Source organism: Heloderma suspectum, chromosome 1, assembly GCF_057233095.1.
Source record: "Heloderma suspectum isolate Gila_16-S chromosome 1, 16-S_ref, whole genome shotgun sequence".
Classification (NCBI taxonomy): Eukaryota; Metazoa; Chordata; class Lepidosauria; order Squamata; family Helodermatidae; genus Heloderma; species Heloderma suspectum.
Genome location: NC_139458.1, coordinates 52,080,320 through 52,102,169, shown reverse-complemented (window position 1 = coordinate 52,102,169; position 21,850 = coordinate 52,080,320). Strand labels below are relative to the sequence as shown.

The 21,850-nt window shown below is 42.1% G+C and overlaps 1 protein-coding gene across 1 annotated transcript in view; it reads left to right on the top strand.

Annotated features, from left to right (window-relative positions):
* The window catches only part of TTC6 (tetratricopeptide repeat domain 6), a 170,511-nt gene that overhangs the window by 90,835 nt on the left and 57,826 nt on the right, over positions 1-21,850 (top strand). Inside the window, exons 21-25 of the mRNA XM_084827146.1 lie at positions 2,209-2,338; positions 8,605-8,780; positions 10,844-10,980; positions 13,889-14,058; positions 20,592-20,712. Of these exons, the coding sequence (XP_084683272.1) occupies positions 2,209-2,338; positions 8,605-8,780; positions 10,844-10,980; positions 13,889-14,058; positions 20,592-20,712 (734 nt within the window). The remainder of the gene's footprint in view (positions 1-2,208; positions 2,339-8,604; positions 8,781-10,843; positions 10,981-13,888; positions 14,059-20,591; positions 20,713-21,850) is intronic.

Below are 21,850 nucleotides of genomic sequence, written 5' to 3'. Positions count from 1 at the left end.
TGAAGTGCTCTCTCCCTGATTGTCACCTGCCTCATTTCTTACAAATGGCTTCAGTAAACAGACAAGATGATATGGAAGCAGGCATTCCCTTTTTAATATCTTGGTCTCAAGCCAGGATAGGGCATTAGAAGTAAGCACCAGCACCTTAAAGATATATGTCACTAGCAACATTATCTGCTAAATAGCCAAGATTCCAGATATCTACCTGTGGTGATGATGATGGGTTTGATCCAACTACCTTCTCCTTTAAAGATCCTGCAAAGTTTTTATCTAGGCATAGAAATGCACACAGGAAGGTATTCAGCTGCTGTACTAATATGCAGAATCAGAATCCCTGATGGAGCCACAGTGATGATCTTCAAGCATCTTAAGAAAGCAATCCTATGCCCCCGAGACAGCATCTGAGGGGCATAGAATTGTTTGGTTTCTGAGATCCGACCTTGGAGTTCAGAAACCACCCTCACCTTCCCCGTTGTAGCTAGTGCTTCTGACTATGTCTCCATGCTTGGAAATGGAGCATGGAGACGGGGAAAAGGGGTGGTCCTAGGGGTGGGGAGGGGAGGAGACCAGGGAATCTGCATTATACAACTTCCTATGCTCACCACAGCCTCCTTCCCTTCCACTCAGAAGTGCTGTGGCCAAATGGGCAAAATCGCCTGTCTAGCCAAAAATGCAGGGTGGCTGGAGCACAGAGACAAGGATCATGCTCTGGGTGCTCTGTACTGGATACTTGGCAGCCTCCAACTTTGGAGACTGCTGACTGTCTCCATAGGATTGGGCCCTAAGTGTAATTTGTAATCTCCAGTTAAACTGAAGAACATAACTATATGTTCTGAAACGGAATTCCATTAGTCAGTTGTACAATTGATTTGTGGGACTCACAGTCATTGTTCTCTTTTGACAAGTAGTTTAGCTACATTTAATTGTTTCAGTGTTATGTTTTTAATGTGGTATTTTAATGATGTTTTTAAATGTATTTTAATATTTATTGTGAACCGCTGATTTTATTATATTCGGTGGTATAGAAATGTCAGAAATAAATAAATAATAAATAAATAAATAATAAAAGTAGTTGGCAAATTTGTGAACTATAAAAATATCAGAGGCTGTTAGCCAAGATGGTGATGTCATGCATATTTTTGATATTATACACAGATTGTACCTAGACTTCTTCACACTTGAAGCTAGGCATGAACATTACACAATTGCTCTGTACTATTTTTTACTTTCTCAGTGGCATATTTTATGAACCACTGTAGTAGTACGGTTGCTGTTCTAAGCAGGCCATTGATGACATTAGTGTGATTGTTTTATGTTGGGCTCCCATTTAGTACATTAGTACTCCAATTTAGTACATGTACATTAGAACATGTTGAAACTGGGTACTGAATATGAGTACTCATAGACCATAGTGACCTGTTCATCCTCACTGTGCAGTTTATAGCCAACAATTTCAAAATGATTTTGTTAGTATTAGAGTATATCAGCTAATGTTTGTCTTCTTATTTAACTTTAAGTATGCTTGAAGCTTCTGTACATAGCATAGCTGTATAGCAGCAGCTTAATGTAAGATGCCAAGTGGAGTCTCATACCACGGTTCCTAGCAATCAAGCTGTGGCACCTTACTTCCTGTGCCTCCAATCAATGCTCTGTTTCCACTGCAAAGCATGGGACAGCTCTGTGCTTCAGTGTTGCCATCTAGGCTGCAATACCAGCTTTCCCGAGCTGTCACCCCAGCACAAGGGTCAGTCCCTATCCACCAGGTGTGAAAAAGCCTTAAACCAAGTCCTAAGTTGTTCAGTCTGAGCAATTTATCTGTGCTTGTTAAGTGCTTGTTCCCTTTCCCTGATTGCTGCCTTGGATCTGACCCCTGCATGGCTTTTAGTATGGACTTGCTTCTGGCCTTCGTGATCCTTTATTGCTGCCTGGCCCTGCCCGCTTTTGATTAAGCACCTACCTCTGGTTCTTCTAATCCTGCTGCTTTGAAACTGTCCCTGCCCTTTTTAGACTGTGCTTCTGGCTGATGTGGACTGGCAATCAGCTCTACCATGTCCTGGAACCTGATAGCCTGGTGTCTGACCTTTTCCTGAGGCTTGCCACTTACACATGATTTTTTGCGTGTGCTCCTTAGAGCAATGTTTAAGATGTACATTGGAATGTAAAAACAATTTTCATGCTACCTAATAATTTGTTACATTACCTTCACAGGCAATAAGTTTAGAACCAATGCTGCTTAATGCTTATTGGCACAGACATTTACTTTTCCTTTACCAAAACAAAACTCTTCCAGCACTAGAAGACCTGAATTTCATAATTAAGTGCAACAAAAACAATGCAGGCAAGTATCTTTGAAACCCTGTTATCTAAAATGTGGTTCTCAGAAACCCCTAGTTATATGTCACCCATATCAAAATAGTGTGATATACAGAATATTTTTGCTTATTTAAACATCTGGTTATCCAAATGTTCCATGCAGTGGCCCCCACAAATACTGCTTATCTTTAATGAACATTTTTAAAAAAGCACTGGCTAAAGCAATACAATATTCCCAATTATTTTGTTTGTTCGTTACAGAATTCTTTATGATGAGTTGTATCTCATATACAGTAGCACAGATGTTCTGCAGATTGTTGCGCAACAGCTGGTGGAAGACCACATAACATTGAGTTGCATCTTGAGATGTTGTACAACACATTATACAACGTCTTCTGCTTACAGAAGCATACTGCTGGATTTTAGTTCTCTTTTCTCACAAAGTCTTATGTTAAGTTGGGAAAATCCATTCTGTTCATGGAAGAGGTCTTCCTCAAGAGGAAAGACGCCTCTGGATCCAACCCAGTGAATTTATATTTTAATATTAGGGCTCTCATTCAATTAAAGGAATTTCGGCTGATTAATTGTATGGTTTTGTCAATTAAATTGCATGTGAATAAAACTATGTTTTATTCACATGCATACAGAATTTTTATTTATTTATTTAACCTCACCTTTTAGGGCAAGAAAGAACCGTGGTGGCTTAGTGGTTAAGACACTGAACTGCAGACCGGAAGGTCGGCAGGACAGCAGTTCGAGACCTGAGTGCCGCGTGACGGAGTGAGCTCCCATCTTCAGTCCCAGCTCCTGCCAACCTAGCAGTTCGAAAGCAAGAAGTTGCAAGTAGATAAATAGGTACCGCTTCGGCGGGAAAGGTAACAGCGTTCCGTGCACCTTGGTGTTCAGTCATGCCGGCCACATGACCACGGAAGCGTCTTTGGACAGCGCTGGCTCTTTGGCTTAGAAATGGAGATGAGCACCACCCCCTAGAGTAGGACACGACTGGCTGGGGACACCTTTACCTTTACCTTTAGGGCAAGAAACCCTCCCAAGGCAGCTTACAACAAACAATAATTTAAATCCAATTAAAATTAATCAAATTACCAGACAAGAAACAGCAGCAGCTAACAACCAACATGAACAGCAAATCAATAAAACGCTGGGTGAAATAGACAAGTTTTAAAGGTCCACTTAAAGGCAGATACAGACCAGGCTATACATACTTCCCTTGAAAAAGAATCAGAAAGATGAGGCCCCCTCACTAAAAAGGCCTGTCTCTGGAACCTATAGTCTGATGGACCATGATGGCAGGTCAGAGAGCAGGGCCTCTGAAGTTGATCTCATGACCTGGGCAGTTTTATATGATGCTCAAGATGCTTAACTGATAAATCTAACTGTTCTTATTTATTTATTTATTTATTTATTTATTTATTTAGATATTTTATACCCCACTTTTATTTATCAAATAAACCCAAGGCAGCTTACAGCTTAATAAAACGTGATACACCAAATACAAAAATAACTGATTAATCGACAAAACACTGCAGTCCTGCTTTATGTAATATTTTCCATGCACTTTCCTTTATCTCACGACTTACAGTAGTGTACAAGATATCCTTTCTCAGTTTTTAAAAATCTCCACAACACTGTTATGAGCTAGGTTAGCGTGAGAGATGGTGGCATGCCCAATGGTGCTGGTCAGTTTCATGTCTGTGGAAGAGTTGCCTCTAGGTCTCCTGTATACCAGCACTACGCATTCTATCACACTGACTCTCAAAATATAAATATCATAGGTAGTAGTTTGTGGCCTGGATGCCACAGGTTGCACTGGTAATAGAATTGTTTTTTACACATTCTGTTTTTGAGCAATGGAGGGAGCATTCCTACCGGGATAGGCGGCCGCCTCCGAACTTGGAGGCTTCCACCTATCCAATGCAGGGCAGGAGAAGCACGGAGGGAATCATTCCCTCTGTGCTTCAGCCACCTTGCATCTGCGGCTAGACAGCTGTTTTCAGATTTCAGCTGATTTCTGCCTTCCCTGCCCCGGCACACCCCCCGGCATGCCCCATTTTCACTGCTCCATGCTCCTCTTCTGAGTGTGGAGCGCAGGGTCATTCTGAGCTGCCTGTGAGGCAGCACGGGAGTGGGGGAAGGTTGGTTCCTGGAAAGGGATGTATCCTATGGCTGTCTAGGCGCTGACTAGCAGCCATAGGATTGCTCCCTTACTCAATAGATTAATTAATTGATTATAATAAATAGACCTAAAATTTTTAATCCACTCATAGCCTTGCTCTTTACTTATTGTAAATAAAGGCTTTGAACCTTTCAGTTTCTGCAGAGTGGTTTGAAACAATGTAATTGCAAAGATTTTGAATATCAAGACCAATTGATAAAATACTTGTTTCTAAATATTTCTTTATATATTTTAATGTTTAAATTTAGGATAAATTTAAAATAGTGATGTCCTAATATGGTGTAAAAATATTCCTGACTTTAACAAAATTATTAATAACCCGCAAGTTTCCCATTCTGTTGTTGTTGTTGTTTATTCGGTCAGTCGCTTCCGACTCTTCGTGACTTCATGGACCAGCCCACGCCAGAGCTTCCTGTTGGCCGTCGCCACCCCCAGCTCCCCCAAGGTCGAGTCCGTCACCTCCAGAATATCATCCATCCATCTTGCCCTTAGTTGGCCCCTCTTCCTTTTGCTCTCCACTTTCCGTAGCATCAGAATCTTCTCCAGGGTATCCTGTCTTCTCATGATGTGGCCAAAGTACTTCAGTTTTGCCTTTAAGATCATTCCCTCAAGTGAGCAGTCTGGCTTTATTTCCTGGAGTATGGATTGGTTTGATCTTCTTGCAGTCCAAGGCACTCTCAGAATTTTCCTCCAACACCACAGTTCAAAAGCATCTATCTTCCTTCGCTCAGCCTTCCTTATGGTCCAGCTCTCGCAGCCATAGGTTACTACGGGGAATACCCTTGCTTTTACTATGCGGACCTTTGTTGCCAGTGTGATGTCTCTGCTCTTAACTATTTTATCAAGATTTGTCATTGCTCTCCTCCCAAGAAGTAAACGTCTTCTGATTTCCTGGCTGCCGTCAGCATCTGCAGTAATCTTTGTGCCTAGAAAGACAAAGTCTGTCACTGCCTCCACGTTTTCTCCCTCTATTTGCCAGTTATCAATCAAGCTGGTTGCCATAATCTTGGTTTTTTTGAGGTTTAACTGCAACCCAGCTTTTGTACTTTCTTTTTTCACCTTCGTCATGAGGTTCCTCAGCTCCTCCTCACTTTCAGCCATCAAAGTGGTATCATCTTGATATCGGAGATTGTTAATGTTTCTTCCAGCAGTTTTAACTCCAGCCTTGGCTTCATCAAGCCCAGCACATCGCATGATGTGTTTTGCGTACAGGTTGAATAGGTAGGGTGAGAGTATACAACCCTGCCGTACTCCTTTCCCAATCTTAAACCAGTCCGTTGTTCCATGGTCTGTTCTTACCGTTGCTACTTGGTCGTTATACAGATTCCTCAGGAGGCAGACAAGATGACTTGGTATCCCCATACCACCAAGAACTTGCCACAATTTGTGATGATCCACACAGTCAAAGGCTTTAGAATAGTCAATAAAACAGAAATAGATGTTTTTCTGAAACTCCCTGGCTTTCTCCATTATCCAGTGGATATTGGCCATTTGGTCTCTAGTTCCTCTGCCTTTTCTAAACCCAGCTTGTTCATCTGGCAATTTTTGTTCCATGAATTGCTGGAGTCTACCTTGCAAGATCTTGAGCATTACCTTACTGGCATGTGAAATAAGTGCCACTGTTCGATAGTTGGAACATTCTTTGGTGCTTCCCTTTTTTGGTATGGGGATATAAGTTGATTTTTTCTGATCTGTTGGCCATTCTTGTGTTTTCCAAATTTGCTGGCATATGGCATGCATTACCTTGACAGCATCATCTTGCAAGATTTTAAATAGTTCAGCTGGCATACCATCATCTCCTGCTGCCTTGTTATTAGCAATGCTTCTTAAGGCCCATCACCCTCACTCTTCAGGATGTCTGGCTCTAGCTCACTGACCACACCGTCAAATCTATTCCCGAAATTATTATCCTTCCTATACAGATCTTCCGTATATTCTAGCCACCTTTTCTTGATCTCTTCTGCTTCTGTTAGGTCCTTGCCATCTTTGTTTTTGATCATACCCATTTTTGCCTGGAATTTACCTCCAATGTTTCTAATTTTCTGGAAGAGGTCTCTTGTCCTTCCTATTCTATTATCTTCTTCTGCTTCCACGCATTGCTTGTTTAAAAATAATTCCTGATCTCTTCTGGCTAACCTCTGGAATTTTGCATTTAATTGGGCATATCTCCCCCGATCACTGTTGCCTTTTGCTTTCCTTCTTTCTTGGGCTGCTTCCAGTGTCTCAGCAGACAGCCATCTTGCCTTCTTGGTTTTCTTTTTCTTTGGGACTTTTTTGTTGCCGCCTCCTGAACAATGTTGCGAACTTCTGTCCATAGTTCTTCCGGGACCTATCTACTAAATCTAGTCCCTTAAATTTATTATTCACCTCCACTGCATATTCATGAGGAATATTAGTGAGCTCATATCTGTGGGTCTTCCCTATTCTCTTTAGTCTGATTCTAAATTGTGCAATAAGAAGTTTGTGATCTGAACTACAATCAGCTCCAGTTCTTGTTTTTACCGACTGATGTCCACCACCTTTGGCTACAAAGGATGTAGTCAATCTGATTTCGGTGTCGACCATCTGGTGAAGTCCATGTATAAAGTTGTCTCTTAGGTTGTTGGAAGAGAGTGTTTGTTATGCACAGTGAGTTGTCTTGGCAAAATTCTATCAGCCTATGTCCTGCTTCATTTTGTTCTCCCAGACTATGCTTGCCTGTAATTCCAGGTGTCATTTGACTACGCACCTTAGCATTCCAGTCTCCCGTAATGAAAATAACATCTTTTTTTGGCGTACTATCCAGTAGGTGCTGCAGATCCTCATAGAACTGATCTACTTCTGCTTCTTCAGCATCTGTGGTTGGGGCGTATATTTGGATCACTGTGATGTTAAATGGCTTACCCTGAATAGAATTGAGATCTTTCTGTCATTTTTTGGATTGTATCCAAGCACTGCTTTAGCCACTTTATTATTAATTATGAAGGCTACTCCATTTCTTCTGTGGTCCTCTTGTCCACAGTAGTAGATCTGGTGGTCATTTGATGTGAAGTGGCCCATTCCGGTCCATTTCAGTTCACTGACACCTAAAATGTCTATATTTAATCTTAACATCTCCCCAATAACCACATCCAATTTGCCCTGGCTCATAGATCTCACATTCCAGGTTCCTATGGTGTGTTGATCTTTAGAACGTCGGATTCGTCATTCACCACCAACACCATCGGCTGCTAGCCGTCCTTTCGGCTTTGAGCTAGCTGCGTCATCACATCTGGGGCTAGTTGAACTTATCCTGTGTTCCTCCCCAGTAGCATTTTGACTATCTTCCGACCTGGGAGTCCCATCTTCCGATGGTATACTGACATATCTCTGGTTGTACTGATCCATTTAGTTTTCATGGCAAGAATACTGGGGTGGGTTGCCGTTTCCTTCCCCAGGGATCGTATTTAGTCTGACCTCTCTGCCATGACCTTCCCGTCTTGGGTGTCCCTTCATGGTTTAGCTCATGACGTCATTGAGGTGCTCAAGCTCCAGCACCACGACAAGGTAACGATCTCCTTTGCTGGAGATTCCCATTCTACTACAAACAATAGTAATTTTTTCCATAAGCATAACTTCCCATATATTATGAAGCCATTCACACAAAGAAGGCATTTTAATACCTATCCAATTATATACAATAACACTGCAAGAATCATGTTAGCTAAGAATTTGCCATTTTTATCTACTAAAACCCTCTTTCAGAAAGTATAAAATTGGTACCTAGCATTTCCTAGATAATTTGCTTGACGGCTTTCTAAAAAGGTATTGTCCTGTGATGGTTTCACCAAACATGCATAAAGCCTGCTGAACATGCTTTACATCAACAATAATCCATAATATTTATTGTTTCTAGGGTTCATAATATACATAGGTGTTTAACAGACTTTGAAATTCTATTAAGTAATTACAAGGGAAAGGATTGTTATCTAATCTTTCTAATGAAGATTTGTAATATATTTGCAGATTTGGCTTGTATGTTTGCATTAAAATGTGTAAACTTGCATATCAGTGGTATTACATGCCAGTAAGGATTAAGAGAATGTTTAATGTTTTGTGTTATTATTTTGGTTGTTTAGATGCATATCTGTCAAGAGCTGATATATACAAAAAGCAGGGAGATAATTCATTAGCAATTATAAATTACACTCTTGCTATGAGATGCAGACCTACTGATGATGAAATATATTACAAGAGAGGTGAGGCCCATGAAGAAGATGGGGACTTGCTATTGGCAATGGAAGACTATTCCAAAGTAAGTATTACTGTCTGTAATTTCTCAATATATTACTTTGGCCAGAATCTAAAGAACTGCACAATTTATGCAGTGCACCCAACCCAGTTGTTGAAATTGTGTTTCTCAAACAGTAGCCATATGTCACTTTTGAAACTGAGGGGAGTGTCAAATGTCATTTATGATACGGCACAATGGTCTGCTGTTCAAAGAAAAGCAGTAATAATTCCTACTAAACAAGGGCAAGCTTTGAGTGCAACTAAAGTAGCTCTTTACTTCTTGACCAAGTAGCACCAGCCTTTTGATGCAACACATATTTGGCATGGGGAGGAACTGCTTTGTTCTTTCCTTTCCTGTTGTTTATCCAGTCAGCATTGCTCCCAGCTTCATTCTCCTTTTGTGGGAAAGATACAGGGATAACTTCCCCCCATCATAGAAAGTAGTTGAGAAGAATAGTTTGAGTGGACAAACGGCAGGAAAAAATATGGTTACATAGCCTCTTCTACCCCCATCACTCCTTGGTTGTGTCTTTACCTGAGGCTGCATTCCATTGGGGAAAATGGTCAGTACAAATGATAAGGCCTTTGAGTTTTTTCTACCATAGGAGACAAACACAAGTTCTAAATAAATCTACTTCAATAAGTTATGTTGATTTTAGTGGAACTTCATCCAAGTGATTATTTAGAATTATAATCTAAGAGAGGTAGAGAGGGGTGCTGTAGCCCAACAGGATGGGAGAAAAGCATCTGCTTCCTTGCTTCCAACTTTTTCCTACCCTGTAGAACAAGGATGGGGGCTCAGCCCTGAATTCTACTGGTTGTCTAGCAGGCTTGGAGCCAAGCTACAGCTCATCCCTCTTCCTAAGTGCTGATCAGTCAAGGGAGAAAGGGCTGCTTCAGTGGCCCTTTGCTATCCAACAGATAAAGCAGTTATCTTCTGTTGATTAGAAGGAGGAACCTGGATTTGAATTTGGATGCTGGTTTCCCCTTCATCCAATTCCCTTTGAGGCTGTCCTGTCTTCCCAGATACAGCACATAGAACCTGGAGGATGGGCAGGAAGGGTGGTGTCATTGAACTGACTTTAGGGAACATTTCCTCTAACAGAGGCAACTATCTTAGGAACTTTTTGTACTTTTCCCTGTTAACTAAATAAAAAATGTCTACAAAATCTTTAAGCTGATTGGAAATAATTGACCTAGTTCCTCAGTTTCCTCTTTAGGTTCCTCTACAAACATCCCCAAAAAGGGCAATGATGGGCCAATTTGGCTTTTAGTTATGTTACATGCTCTTATAGGAGTTAAAAACATTTAGTGAATTCAATGGAGCTATACTACAATTTGAAAATAATTTTTGTGGCCAGAATCCAAAGAATGTACAACTATTTCCATGTGCTCAGGACTGATTTTGGCTTGTGTTGCTCAAATGGCAAATATGCCAAATGTCAAACCAACTTTGAAACTGAGGGGACCTTCCTAAGCAGTTTGGGATTGGGATATGGCATGGTGTCTGCTGTTCAAAGGGAGGGGAAAATCAAAATGCTGGGCATGCACTAAGCCTTTCACACCTAAAGGAGCACTTTGAAGCCTGGCCATTATCTGAACCCTATTCATCCAGCATGAGGATGATGTTTTCAGGCATTTACTAGTGCAGTTGACGGGTGGATGAAGACTCAAATGAAAGCCAGTTGCTGAAAGTGCTTTGTGAATACCTGTTGGGATGGATTGGACATGCTGGTTCTGAGGAAATAAGCTAAATTCTCAGATGTATAATTAACAGTGTTATACATCTGATTATGTATAATTATATATAATTTATATAGAACAAATTTATTTAGTAACACTAATATGTTTACAGTGCAGTCTTGTGCAAATCTACTCAGAAGTAAGCCCCACTGAGTTCATAAGATTTCAGCCTCTGCCACTTCTAATCAAAAACTTAGAAGATACATATTGGCCATTAAAATAATCATTTATGACCTGTTTCAAGCCAAAATAATGTTATTTGCATTGTGCAAAATTCCTATGAATATAAAACCAATTATAATAATTATGGAAATGTTGGGTATGTGTTTTATTTCATTGTAGTGCCTTTACTATAACCCCCAAAGAACAGATGCACTTATGAAGCATGGACGATATTACTTTAACAAATCTTATTGGATTATAGCTATTAATGATTTTACGACTGTGATTAAAGAAGATCCAAGCAATGCTGAGGCAAGGTAATAATAACTTATATCTGAACTGAAAGAATTTTAGTTGACTTCTAACTAAAGGGAGGAGGAGCTCCAGATGTGCTGGCTCTCTGACATGTGCATTGTATGCTATGGATGTAATTGGCATTATCCTGATTTGTTGTTCAGTTGTTAAGTCATGTCCGACTCTTCGTGACCCTATGGACCATAGCACGCCAGGCCTTCCTGTCCTCCGCTCTCTCCCAGAGTGTGCTCAAGTTCATATTCATCGCATCGGTGATGCTATCTAGCCATCTCATCCTCTGCCGTCCCCTTCTCCTTTTGCCTTCAATCTTTCCCAGCATCAGGGTCTTTTCCAGGGAGTTTTCTCTTCACATTAGGTGGCCAAAATATTGGAGCTTCAGCTTCAGTATCTGTCCTTCCAATGAGCACTCAGGGCTGATTTCCTTTATGATTGACTGATTTGACCTCCTTGCAGTCCAGGGGACTCGTAAGAGTCTTCTCCAGCACCACAGTTTGAACGCATCAATTCTTCGGCACTCAGCCTTCCTTATAGTCCAGCTCTCACAGCCATACATTACTACTGGGAAAACCATAGCTTTGATTATACAGACCTTTGTCGGCAAGGTGATGTCTCTGCTTCTTACTATGCTGTCTAGGTTTGCCATAGCTTTCCTCCCAAGGAGCAAGCATCTTTTAATTTCATGACTACAGTCACCGTCTGCGTGATCTTGGAGCACAAGAAAATAACATCTGTCACTGCTTCCATTTCTTCCCCTTCTATATGCCAGGAAGTGATGGGGCCAGATGCCATGATCTTCGTTTTTTTAATGTTGAGTTTCAAACCAGCTTTTGCACTCTCCACTTTCACCCTCAACAAGAGGCTCTTTAGATCCTCTTCGCTTTCTGCCATGAGGATGGTATCGTCTGCGTATCTGAGGTTGTTGATAATTCTCCCGGCAATCTTAATTCCGACCTGTGATTCATCCAACCTGGTGTTTCTCATGATGTACTCTACATAGGTTAAATAAGCAGGGTGACAATATGCAGCCTTGTCGTACTCCTTTCCCAATTTTGAACCAATCGGTTGTTCCATGTCTGGTTCTTACTGTTGCTTCTTGACCCTCCTACAGGTTTCTCAGGAGACAGGTAAGGTGGTCTGGTACTCCCATCACTTTAAGAATTTGCCACAGTTTGTTGTGATCCACACAATCAAAGGCTTTAGCGTAGTCAATGAAGCAGAAATAGACATTTTTCTGGAATTCTCTTGCTTTCTCCATGATGCAGCGAATGTTGGCGATTTGATCTCTAGTTCCTCTGCCTCTTCGAAACCCAGCTTATACTTCCGGTAGTTCTCGGTTCACATGCTGCTGAAGCCTAGCTTGTAGGATTTTGAGCATCACCTTGCTGGCATGTGAAATGAGCGCAATTGTACAGTAGTTTGAGCACTCTTTGGCATTGCCCTTCTTTGGAATTGGAAAGTAAACTGATCTTTTCCAGTCTTGTGGCCACTGTTGAGTGTTCCAAATTTATATATAGCATGGATAACTGTAGCTAGGCTATCTCTGTCCAGATAAGGATGTTGTTGGTATATCAGCCTAAGCTGAGAAAAGGTGCTCTGTGCCACTGAGTTCACTTGTGTCTCAAGTAACATTTTGGGGTTCAAGAACACCCCCAAACTACAAACCTGATTCTTTAGGGGGAGTGCAGCCCCCTCCAGAACAGGTTGAGCATCACTTACCTGGGCAGACGAACCACCCACTAATAGTATCTCCGTCTTGTCTGGATTGATTCTCAGTTTATTATATACTCTCAATGCATTTTTAAATAACTATTTAAGAGCTTTGGTTTGTATCTAATTCTACTAGAGGTTGGAGATTCTGGAAGGTGCCTCTGTCTGATTTTCAGGTATTCTCCCTTCCCTCTCAGCCGTCCTACTCCACAGCCCACCACATTCAGGAGGGCTCTCTCACCCTCAGAAGACGTTTTTCAGGGGCTCTGGGGCCGCCAGGAGAAGGAAGGAGTGCAAAATTCAGTTTCTGCAAACCTTCTTCCACTGTTCAACATTGGATATAACTTTAAATGCAGGAAATGAATAGTTTGGCTACATATACCTCTTTTCCTAATTTCATGCTTCACTTAGAGCTAAAGTTATTGTATTGACTTCAAGGATGATTGTTTTTGGCACTTAAGTTTCATTAATGTTATGCCTTAATGCTACGCTTAATTCTTTTTTGCAATTGAATGTATGAAAATTCAAAAAAGTTGGAAGACTGTGAAAGGTGCTAGCTCATATAGCTCTTTAAAAGTAATGCAGCTTTCATTATTAGAACCAGATAAAACTCCCCCACCTGTGTGCAGTGGTCCTGATGTGGATCAGGGCCCCACCCTGCTTACATGGGAGTAAAAAAGAAAGAGAGGGTCAGCTGCATGCTGTGCATTTAATGTATCATTAGTTTGACCTTCACTTGGAAGTAAATCCCACTGTTGTAAGTGGAATTAACTTCCATGTAAATGTGCTTGATTTATCTCTTTGACTTGATAGCATATGCTTGATTACATTCTTGACTTTTAAAAACACATTGGAACACAAATAAACATATGTGTGCTTTCAAACAGCATAGATATAAATACAGAATATTGTAAATATTCTGAGAGCCAGTGTGGTGTAGTGGTTTGAATGTTTGACTGAAAGCTGGGAAACCCAGGTTCTAGTCCCCACTCACTCAGCCATGGAAGCTCTGGGTGACTTTGGACCAGTCACAGACTCTCAGCCCAACCTACCTCACAGGGTTGTTGTTGTGAGAATAAAATGGAGAGGAGGAGAATTATTTATGTATAATTCTTTGGGTTACTTGGAGGAAAAAAGGCGGAATATAAATGCAATAAATAAATAAATATAAGGAAAATAAAGAAAAATTTGTTGTCTTTCTAGAACCTATCGCGGAAGAGCATATATTAAACTAGAGCAATATAAAAATGCAGTTGAAGATTTAGCTGCTGCAATTCACTTGAACCCTTGCAATTGGATCGCATATTACTACAGAGGTTGTATATTGCGAAAGATTGATCCAAAACAAGCCTTGCAGGACTTGAGTATTTCTGGTATTACCCTTTTGATTTTTATGTATAGGCTAAACTGCTTTTATAATGGTTGTAATTTTTAAAAAGTTCACAGTGAGAGTTACTATATATAGATGGATGTTACAGATTTTTCTTTCAAACACTAAAAAGACTTTTTGCAATGGAGCACTTCAGTAAATTTGATCCATATCTATTTAGCACAGGAAGCTGGCTCTAGCTGCTATAGCCTAGCCTTCTTCATTGTGGTCTCTGAAACTCACGCATAAGGGTTATGCACCTGCACAGAAAAGTCATTCAGAACATTCTAGAGTTAAACAGCACTTTAGGTGGGAGCTCTGCCCATCTCATCTGTGCACATTCCAGGAGTGGCTCCCACCTGCCTCTCAGTTCCTTTTTTGTCTGCTGTAGCGACTAGTAGCATTTAGAAGGTTCTTTCACCGCATCGCTAAAAAATCGTCAAAAATATTTCCGTCCCCTCCTGGGATGCTGAATAGAGCTCCCTTCTTCTTATGTCTTCTTTCTCTCTTCTTTCCTATTTGTTCTGAGACTTTTCTCTCTTTCTTTTCCTGCCCCTTAGGGGCACATGGTCTTCTTCAAAAAGTGTACCAGCTGTGGCAGGAAGATACCGTGGACTGACAGGCACTCGAACTGCCTCCTCTGCCTTGGAAAGGCACACAGGGTTGATTCCTGGCTTTCACTAATCAGGTTAGGAGAAACAGAACAGCATGCTTTTGTGCCCCATTATGGGAACAAGCCCTCAAGGCAGCAGACACGGTCGCACTGAACCAGCCCCTGCATACTGTCTTGGCTTCCATATACAAACAACCAGCTCCAGCTTTTTCTCAACTTCTTCCAACATGCTATATCATGGAAAGCAGTTCAGGGCAACCGTCTCCGGGATCAGGAGTACCAGCCCTTGCAGTATCGACATCTTAAGCTGACCCCTCGGACCTGCAGCTGAAGACCGGCCCTTCGGTGTTGATGGTCGATACTGAACAGGTCAAGCAGACTAAGTCCCGAAACAAATGCCCGGTTAACCCCTGGGGTCTGGGACTGAAAAAGAAAAAGATGGCTTGTAAGATAGAATCTGACAACAAATGTGAATCTACTCCGGCACCAATCTAGCTGTCCTTGGTACAGATGGCACCTCAAACTCTCATGCGATCACCAACACTGATCCTAGAGGAAGTGCAACTCCCATGGGATCATAACTCACTGGATGATATCCAGTGCTTCAATTTGGTCTCAGATAGTGAGTCCAAGCAATGTTTTTTGCCAGAATCCTAATATCGCCTACCTTAGAATCCCTCCCTGTGAAAATATAAATCTCAATATTGACAGACCTCACCAGCTTCCTCAGCCTCTTTGGGAAGTCTTCTTTGCCATCGCTATGACGTGCCATGGGAGAGCCATAGACATCCCTGCTACTACAGGTCTCCTCCTTACTGTTATGAAGACCACCACTGAGACATCATTATGAATATACAGATATTGATTACCCTTGTTATCATCCCCATCAACAAAGCTCTCATTCCTTTCACCATCTGGAATTATCTAAAGTGACTTCTAACTGTGCAAAGCCTTCTCACATGATATCTAAACTATATGAAACTCAGTTACTGGAACCTAGCATCATACTAGACTTTACCAGTTTGCCACTGCCTCTTCATCCTTTTCTTCCAGCCAGTGTCTTTCAGGCATAATCCTGAAAGGACTCCCAGAACCACCAGCAGCTACACAGTCTCCACCAGCAGTACAACTTACTCAGTCATCTTTGGCCCCTAATACACAAACACCAACTAATGACCCCTCCTCAGCACAAGACAATTACTGCTCAGACTCATCTTCTATCTGTTCTGTTGGAACATCAACCTCCTCACTGGATGCTGCAAAATCCTCTTTTCTTGTCGGATGATATCAGGCCATATGCCATTCTGAGAATGGCAACATCCTTGGACTAGAGATTAAAGTTCCCCTGGTCCTGGTAACGGGCATCTTCAAAAGGGTACAAACAGAACTAGCTCCACTGATTACTATCCCAGTGCTTCCTACGTTACCTCACATAATTAAACAATTTTGGGCGAAACCTTCTACTTTCCTGCCCACATCTAGAAAAATAGAAAATCTCTATAGAGTTCAAGAAGAGGATTGCTCCTTCCTCTTTAAACATCCTGTGCCTAACTCCATAATAGTAGAAGCTTCCCAACTGAAGACAAAACAGAAACCTCACTCTGCCCCTGTGGACTCCAAGGGAAGAAAATTATACTCAGTTGGTTGTAGAATATACTCCACGGCAGCACTGTCACTCCAAGTGGCCACCTATGAGGCCCGCATGCTTACTGGCAGCCTACCAACAGTTCTTATAGGAAAAACTTGCAATTTTCTTTGCATGTCTCCCGGAAGATGTTAAGAACCTGGTGATAATATTCCAGACTGAAGCCCACAGTCTAGCAGGTCAGCAGAACAACACAGCCCGCCACATGGCTGATTGCGGCTCTAAGGCCATGGCAGCTGCTATCTCTCTGAGATGCCATGCCTGGCTCCGTACTGTAGAACTTCACCAAGAAGCCAGATCAAGAATAGAGGACCTTTCATTTGACGGCAAAGGTCTTTTCAGTGTATCCACAAATGACACACTCGACCAGGTTTACAAAATTAAAACATCTGCCCCAAAGATGGGAGTGGCCTCCCATTCCTTGGCGACCTCCATCAACCAACCATGACCATACTGGCAATGCCAATGGCCACATCAGTGCCAACCCAACTTAGGCGCAACCTGGGCTCCTAAACATGGTTTTTACTTCTCCTTTCAGTCTAAGCAACCATTTCAGAGCAAATACCACCAACCATCTTGTGGAAAAGACTGTGATTGTGTCTTTGACTCTTTGACTCCGACAGAGGAGTCCAGCCTCAGGTTCCCTCTCACCAGAACAATCTCAGCCTGGAGGTCCATTATTACAGACAAATGGATACTTTCCATTATTGCCCGAGGCTATTCCATCAAATTTGAGGATTTTCCCACTATGGGGATCTTCTGCTCTACTCAGAGAAGAAATAGCTACTTGGTTGAGCAAGGGCGCAATAGCAAGACTCTCCCTGCTCAAAGAACCACCAGTTTTACAGTCCCCAGAAGAGATAGCAGTCTTCACCCTATATTGGATCTTCGGGATGTAAACCATTACATCCGACCCAAAAAGTTCAGGATGACTATGCTGTCCTCCATTCTTCCCCTCCTATGTCCAGGAGACTGGTTCAAGACAAAAGATATCTGCAGTGTTTACTTTCACATCATTATATACCCTGCTTCTTGCTTTTTTGTCAGATTCACTTTGGGCAACAAACACTTCCACTTCAAAGTTCTCCCTTGCAGCTTAGCCAAAGTGCCAAGAGGATTTACAATGTGTATGGCAATAGTCGCAACAGAGACTTCAAGGGATTGTATTTTTTCCATAAGGCAACAAGTGGCTCTTCATGGCCCCTTCTCACCACCATCTCTCTGCTAAAATCAGCTATTGCTTCTAGAATCTCTTGGCCAGCAGATTTTTCAGCAAGGAAAAGTCCTGTCTCACCCCAACTCAAATTCGACAGTTCATAGGGGCTTTCTTGACTCCATTCAAGCTTGTGCGTATCTCCCAGAGGACAGAGTGGACACCCTATGATGCCTCACACAGGCGCTGTGGACTGCCCCACCGATGCCAGGCAGCCAGCATGCAGCGTCTCCTTGGGCTCATGGCCTCCACCAGCTCAGTAACTCCATTTGCATGCCTCTGTATGAGACCACTGTAGTCAGGGTTCCTACAAATCCAACCCAGAAATGGACTTCTGGACTCGTCTGTTATCTCTTCCCTAATCAGTCTGGCATTCCCTACAGTGGTGGATGGTTTTGACACACTTCTTATAGACGCTCGACTTCCGGACTCCCTGTCCATCAGTAACAGTCACCATGGATGTATCCCTTGAAGACTGAGGAGCCAACTGTGAGTCACTCATGATTGGCTTTGGTCCCACTTGGAGTGAATCCTACACATCAACTAATTGAATTTCTTGATGTTGCCAAAGCCCTGCGGGCACTCAAATCCTGCATCAGACACTGATCTGTCCAAATCATAATGGACAATGCCACCGTGGTCTTTTATATAAACAAACGAAGTGGGATGAAATCCATTCCCCTCTTCCAACTCGCCCTAAATTTTTGGGACTGGTGTGTACATCACTGGATTACCTCCATCGCCATACATCTCTCAGGAATGGCCAACACTTTTACTGATTCGCTCAGCAGGTCAGGAACCTCCCTTCACAAGTAGGAAGTCTCCCCAGCAGTCACATTAGAACTCTTCGACAGGTGGGGCACCTCTGCTATCGACCCCTTGCTACAGCACTGAACACAAAATACCGGTCCTTCTGCAGCAGAGTGAGACACAATCCAGACTCTTTAGGAGATGCCTTCCTTCTTCACTGGGGAGACACTCCGACCAATGCATTCCCCCTAGTCATACGAGTGGTGAACAAGTTACAAGATGTTGGAGCTCGCTGCATCTTGATAACATCTTGGTGGCGAAGGCAAATGTGGTTTGCGACACTTCTCCTGTCCAGCCACACCCTCATCTCCCTCGCCTTCCAGATCTCCTCACAATGAGGAATGGGAAGATCAGGCACCCAGACTTGGAGACTCTATGCCTCACTGTGTGGAGAAAAGGTGGCAACCCCACCTTTTCTCCATCAAAGTCCTGGAGGTTATGATAGCTTCATGCAGACCTTCCACCCGGGCTTCATTTGGCACTAAATGAAAGGCCTTTCTTAAATTTCTTGCTCCAACAAAGCAGGACCCAAAGTCCTGTGGCTTATCAAGCATATTGGACTTCCTTCCTACTTTGAAAACGTGGGGTTTAGCTCTTTCCTCCATCAAAGTTTGCTTAGAAGCCATATCAGCCAATCATGATAATAGTGAAGGTTTCTCTCTCTTACATCCTCACGTTAAACAGTTCCTGAAAGGACTTGCTAACCTCAATCTACCGGCTCTCCTGCCGATCCTGGCCTGGAGTCTGTCAGTGGTACTAGCCCAACTAATGGCCAAGCCTTTTAAACCTTTGGCCATGGTTGACCTTAGTCTCCTCACAATGAAAGTGGCCTTCCTTGTTGCTGTTACTTTGGCATGCAGAGCAAGCGAACTATATGCTTTGAGGCATGACCAACCATTTCTAACCTTTCATAAGGACAAAATGGTGCTGTGCCTGGACTGCTCCTTTCTTCAAAGGTTGTCTCACAATTTCATCTATCTCAGGATATCCTTCATTTCCTAGATGTCAGGAGGGCACAACCCTCTACCTTCTTCCAACACTACCACCTGGATATAAGAGCTCACACTGATGCAGCTTTTGACACAGTGGTTCTTTCTTCAAGTTTCGTGTGACTTCTTCCGCCTCCAGTAAGCTTCTTGCTCTTCAGTGACCCATATATATGAGTCACAGAGATTACAAAGAAAGATAGGTTGCTTACTTGTAACTGGTTCTTCGAGTGGTCATCTGTGAACTCACACAACCCACCCCCCTCCCTGCTTCAATGCCTTGCCCTTTTATTCCTCCACTGTGGTGGACCTGGAAGTGAGAGGCAGGTGGAGCCACGCCTGGAGCATGCACAGAGATGAGCAGGGCTCCTGCCTAAAGCTCTGTACAGCTCTAGAATGTTCCAAATGACTGTTATGCACAGGCGCATAACCCATATGTGTGAGTTCATAGATGACTACTCGAAGAACCACAGTTACAGGTAAGCAACTACTGGTAAGAAACTTCCAATTACTGTCCCTTCCATATGTTGGAATAAATGCTTCATGATATGTTTCCATTGCCCTCTCCCTCCTGTTTCATGATCAGAGCCCTTTCTTCCTTCCTCCCTAAGTTGATTTTTTCCATATCAGTTTATCTCCCCTGCCATTATTAGAACATTTCTCTTCTGATAAAAGTTTTTAAAAATTTAATTTGTGCATATCCACTTATTCAGAATTGCAACCTCCATCATTTCTTGGGAAACAAGTAGAAAGCATTGTTTTGTGGTCTTTTACAACCACAAAATCTTCTTTGTGGTTTCTGTGCAGTAATACATATGGGTTCTGCACCTACACAGAGCTCCATTTGGGAAACTTCTATAGGCAGCCTAGAGTTTTGGTGGAGCCCCACTCCCACCCTCCAATTTCATTCTCAGCACTTGCTTCAAGGAACTTTTACTATAGACTAGGGGGGAAGATTCACAATAAACGTGTCTGTTTTTATTTAGCTCACAAGGTATTTCAAGATCATCCCCCCATCCAGGTTTTTTTTTTTCTCATCCCATTGAAATGGTTTCATTTTAATGGATGCAATTATACACGCTCTATAATTTTTTTAAAAAAAATCAAGCCTGCAATTCTGGAAGGAGAGTGTATTGTGCGAGAGCAATGAAGGACAAAGTAAAATAGAAAGAAATAATTATATGAGATGCATATAATTATTTTGAAAAGTACAGTTAATAAAAGGCATATATTAAACAGCTTAAATATCTGAATTTCCTCCCTTCTCCAGTTCTTCTCGATCACAGCTTTGACAATCTCGGTGCTTTCCTTCACCGTGGAATCTTGTATTCAGAACTGAAACAATGGGTACTGGCAATTTGTGATTTTGAAAGCGCACTAGCGTTGGACAGGTACACTTTTATTTATTTATGAATTTATTTGCTTGCTTGCTAGCTTGCTTGCTTCAATTATTTCTGGCCCTTTAGTTTAAGGATCTTCAACATAGTTGATCAAATAAAATCAGTTGAGAAAATCATACATTAAAGGAATAAATTAAGCCAACAGTTAAGGAAACAATTCATTAAAAAACAAAAACCGTTACTCTCACAAACTTGTAATAATAGCCAGAAAAACCTTCTTTAATCCACAAATGTTTAGTGGAATTAAACAACTTTATCCTATTTTCTGACGCTTAAAAGAAACATAGCCAAGTGGATTTCAAGGACATTCCATAATGTAGAGGCCACCACTGAAAACACTCTACTTCTCATAGATAATAATACTTGCCCCTAATAATGGAATTTGGAGCAGGGCCTTAATAAATATTCTTCTAATATGCAGTCCTACAATTGGGTTTTGAGGTTGTGCAGAGCATTTATACAACTTTTTAGAACTATAGTCAGAGAACTGGTGCTCCTGCGCTTTCTCTTGGGCAGAAAACATTTTCTCCATGCATGTTCTCTTCTGAATGCCACAGCAACAGCAGCACTGAGAACTTTCTCTTGAGACTTCTCAAGGGTGTTGTTGCTCTCTCTTCTCTTTGGGAGTTTTTTTTTCTTCATTACCCCTTGCTTTTAGAGCCTCGTGTGGTGCAGAGTGGTAGGCGGCAGTATTGCAACCAAAACTCTCCCCACGACCTGAGTTCGATCCCAGCGGAAGCTGGGTCTCGGGTAGCCAGCTCAGATCAACTCAGCCTTCCATCCTTCCGAGGTTGGTAAAATGAGTACCCAGCTTGCTGGGGGGAAAGGTAGTCATGACTGGGGAAGGCAATGGCAAACCACCCCGCTATAGTCTGCCATGAAAACGCCAGTGTAAGTGGCGTCCCTCTAGGGGTCAGCAATGACCCGGTGCTTGCACAGGAGGAACCTTTCCTTTCCTTAGTTGTATCACTTTTTAAAAGTGTCACAACTATGGACATTTTTTTAGGAATTAAAGGAAAGACAACAGTGGTTGATATATCCGTTGTCAATAATTTATTAAACAAGCCTACGGGATCTGTTCCTCTATGCTGCACAGTGAGAGTGGGCTCTAACAACTTATCCCTCTGAT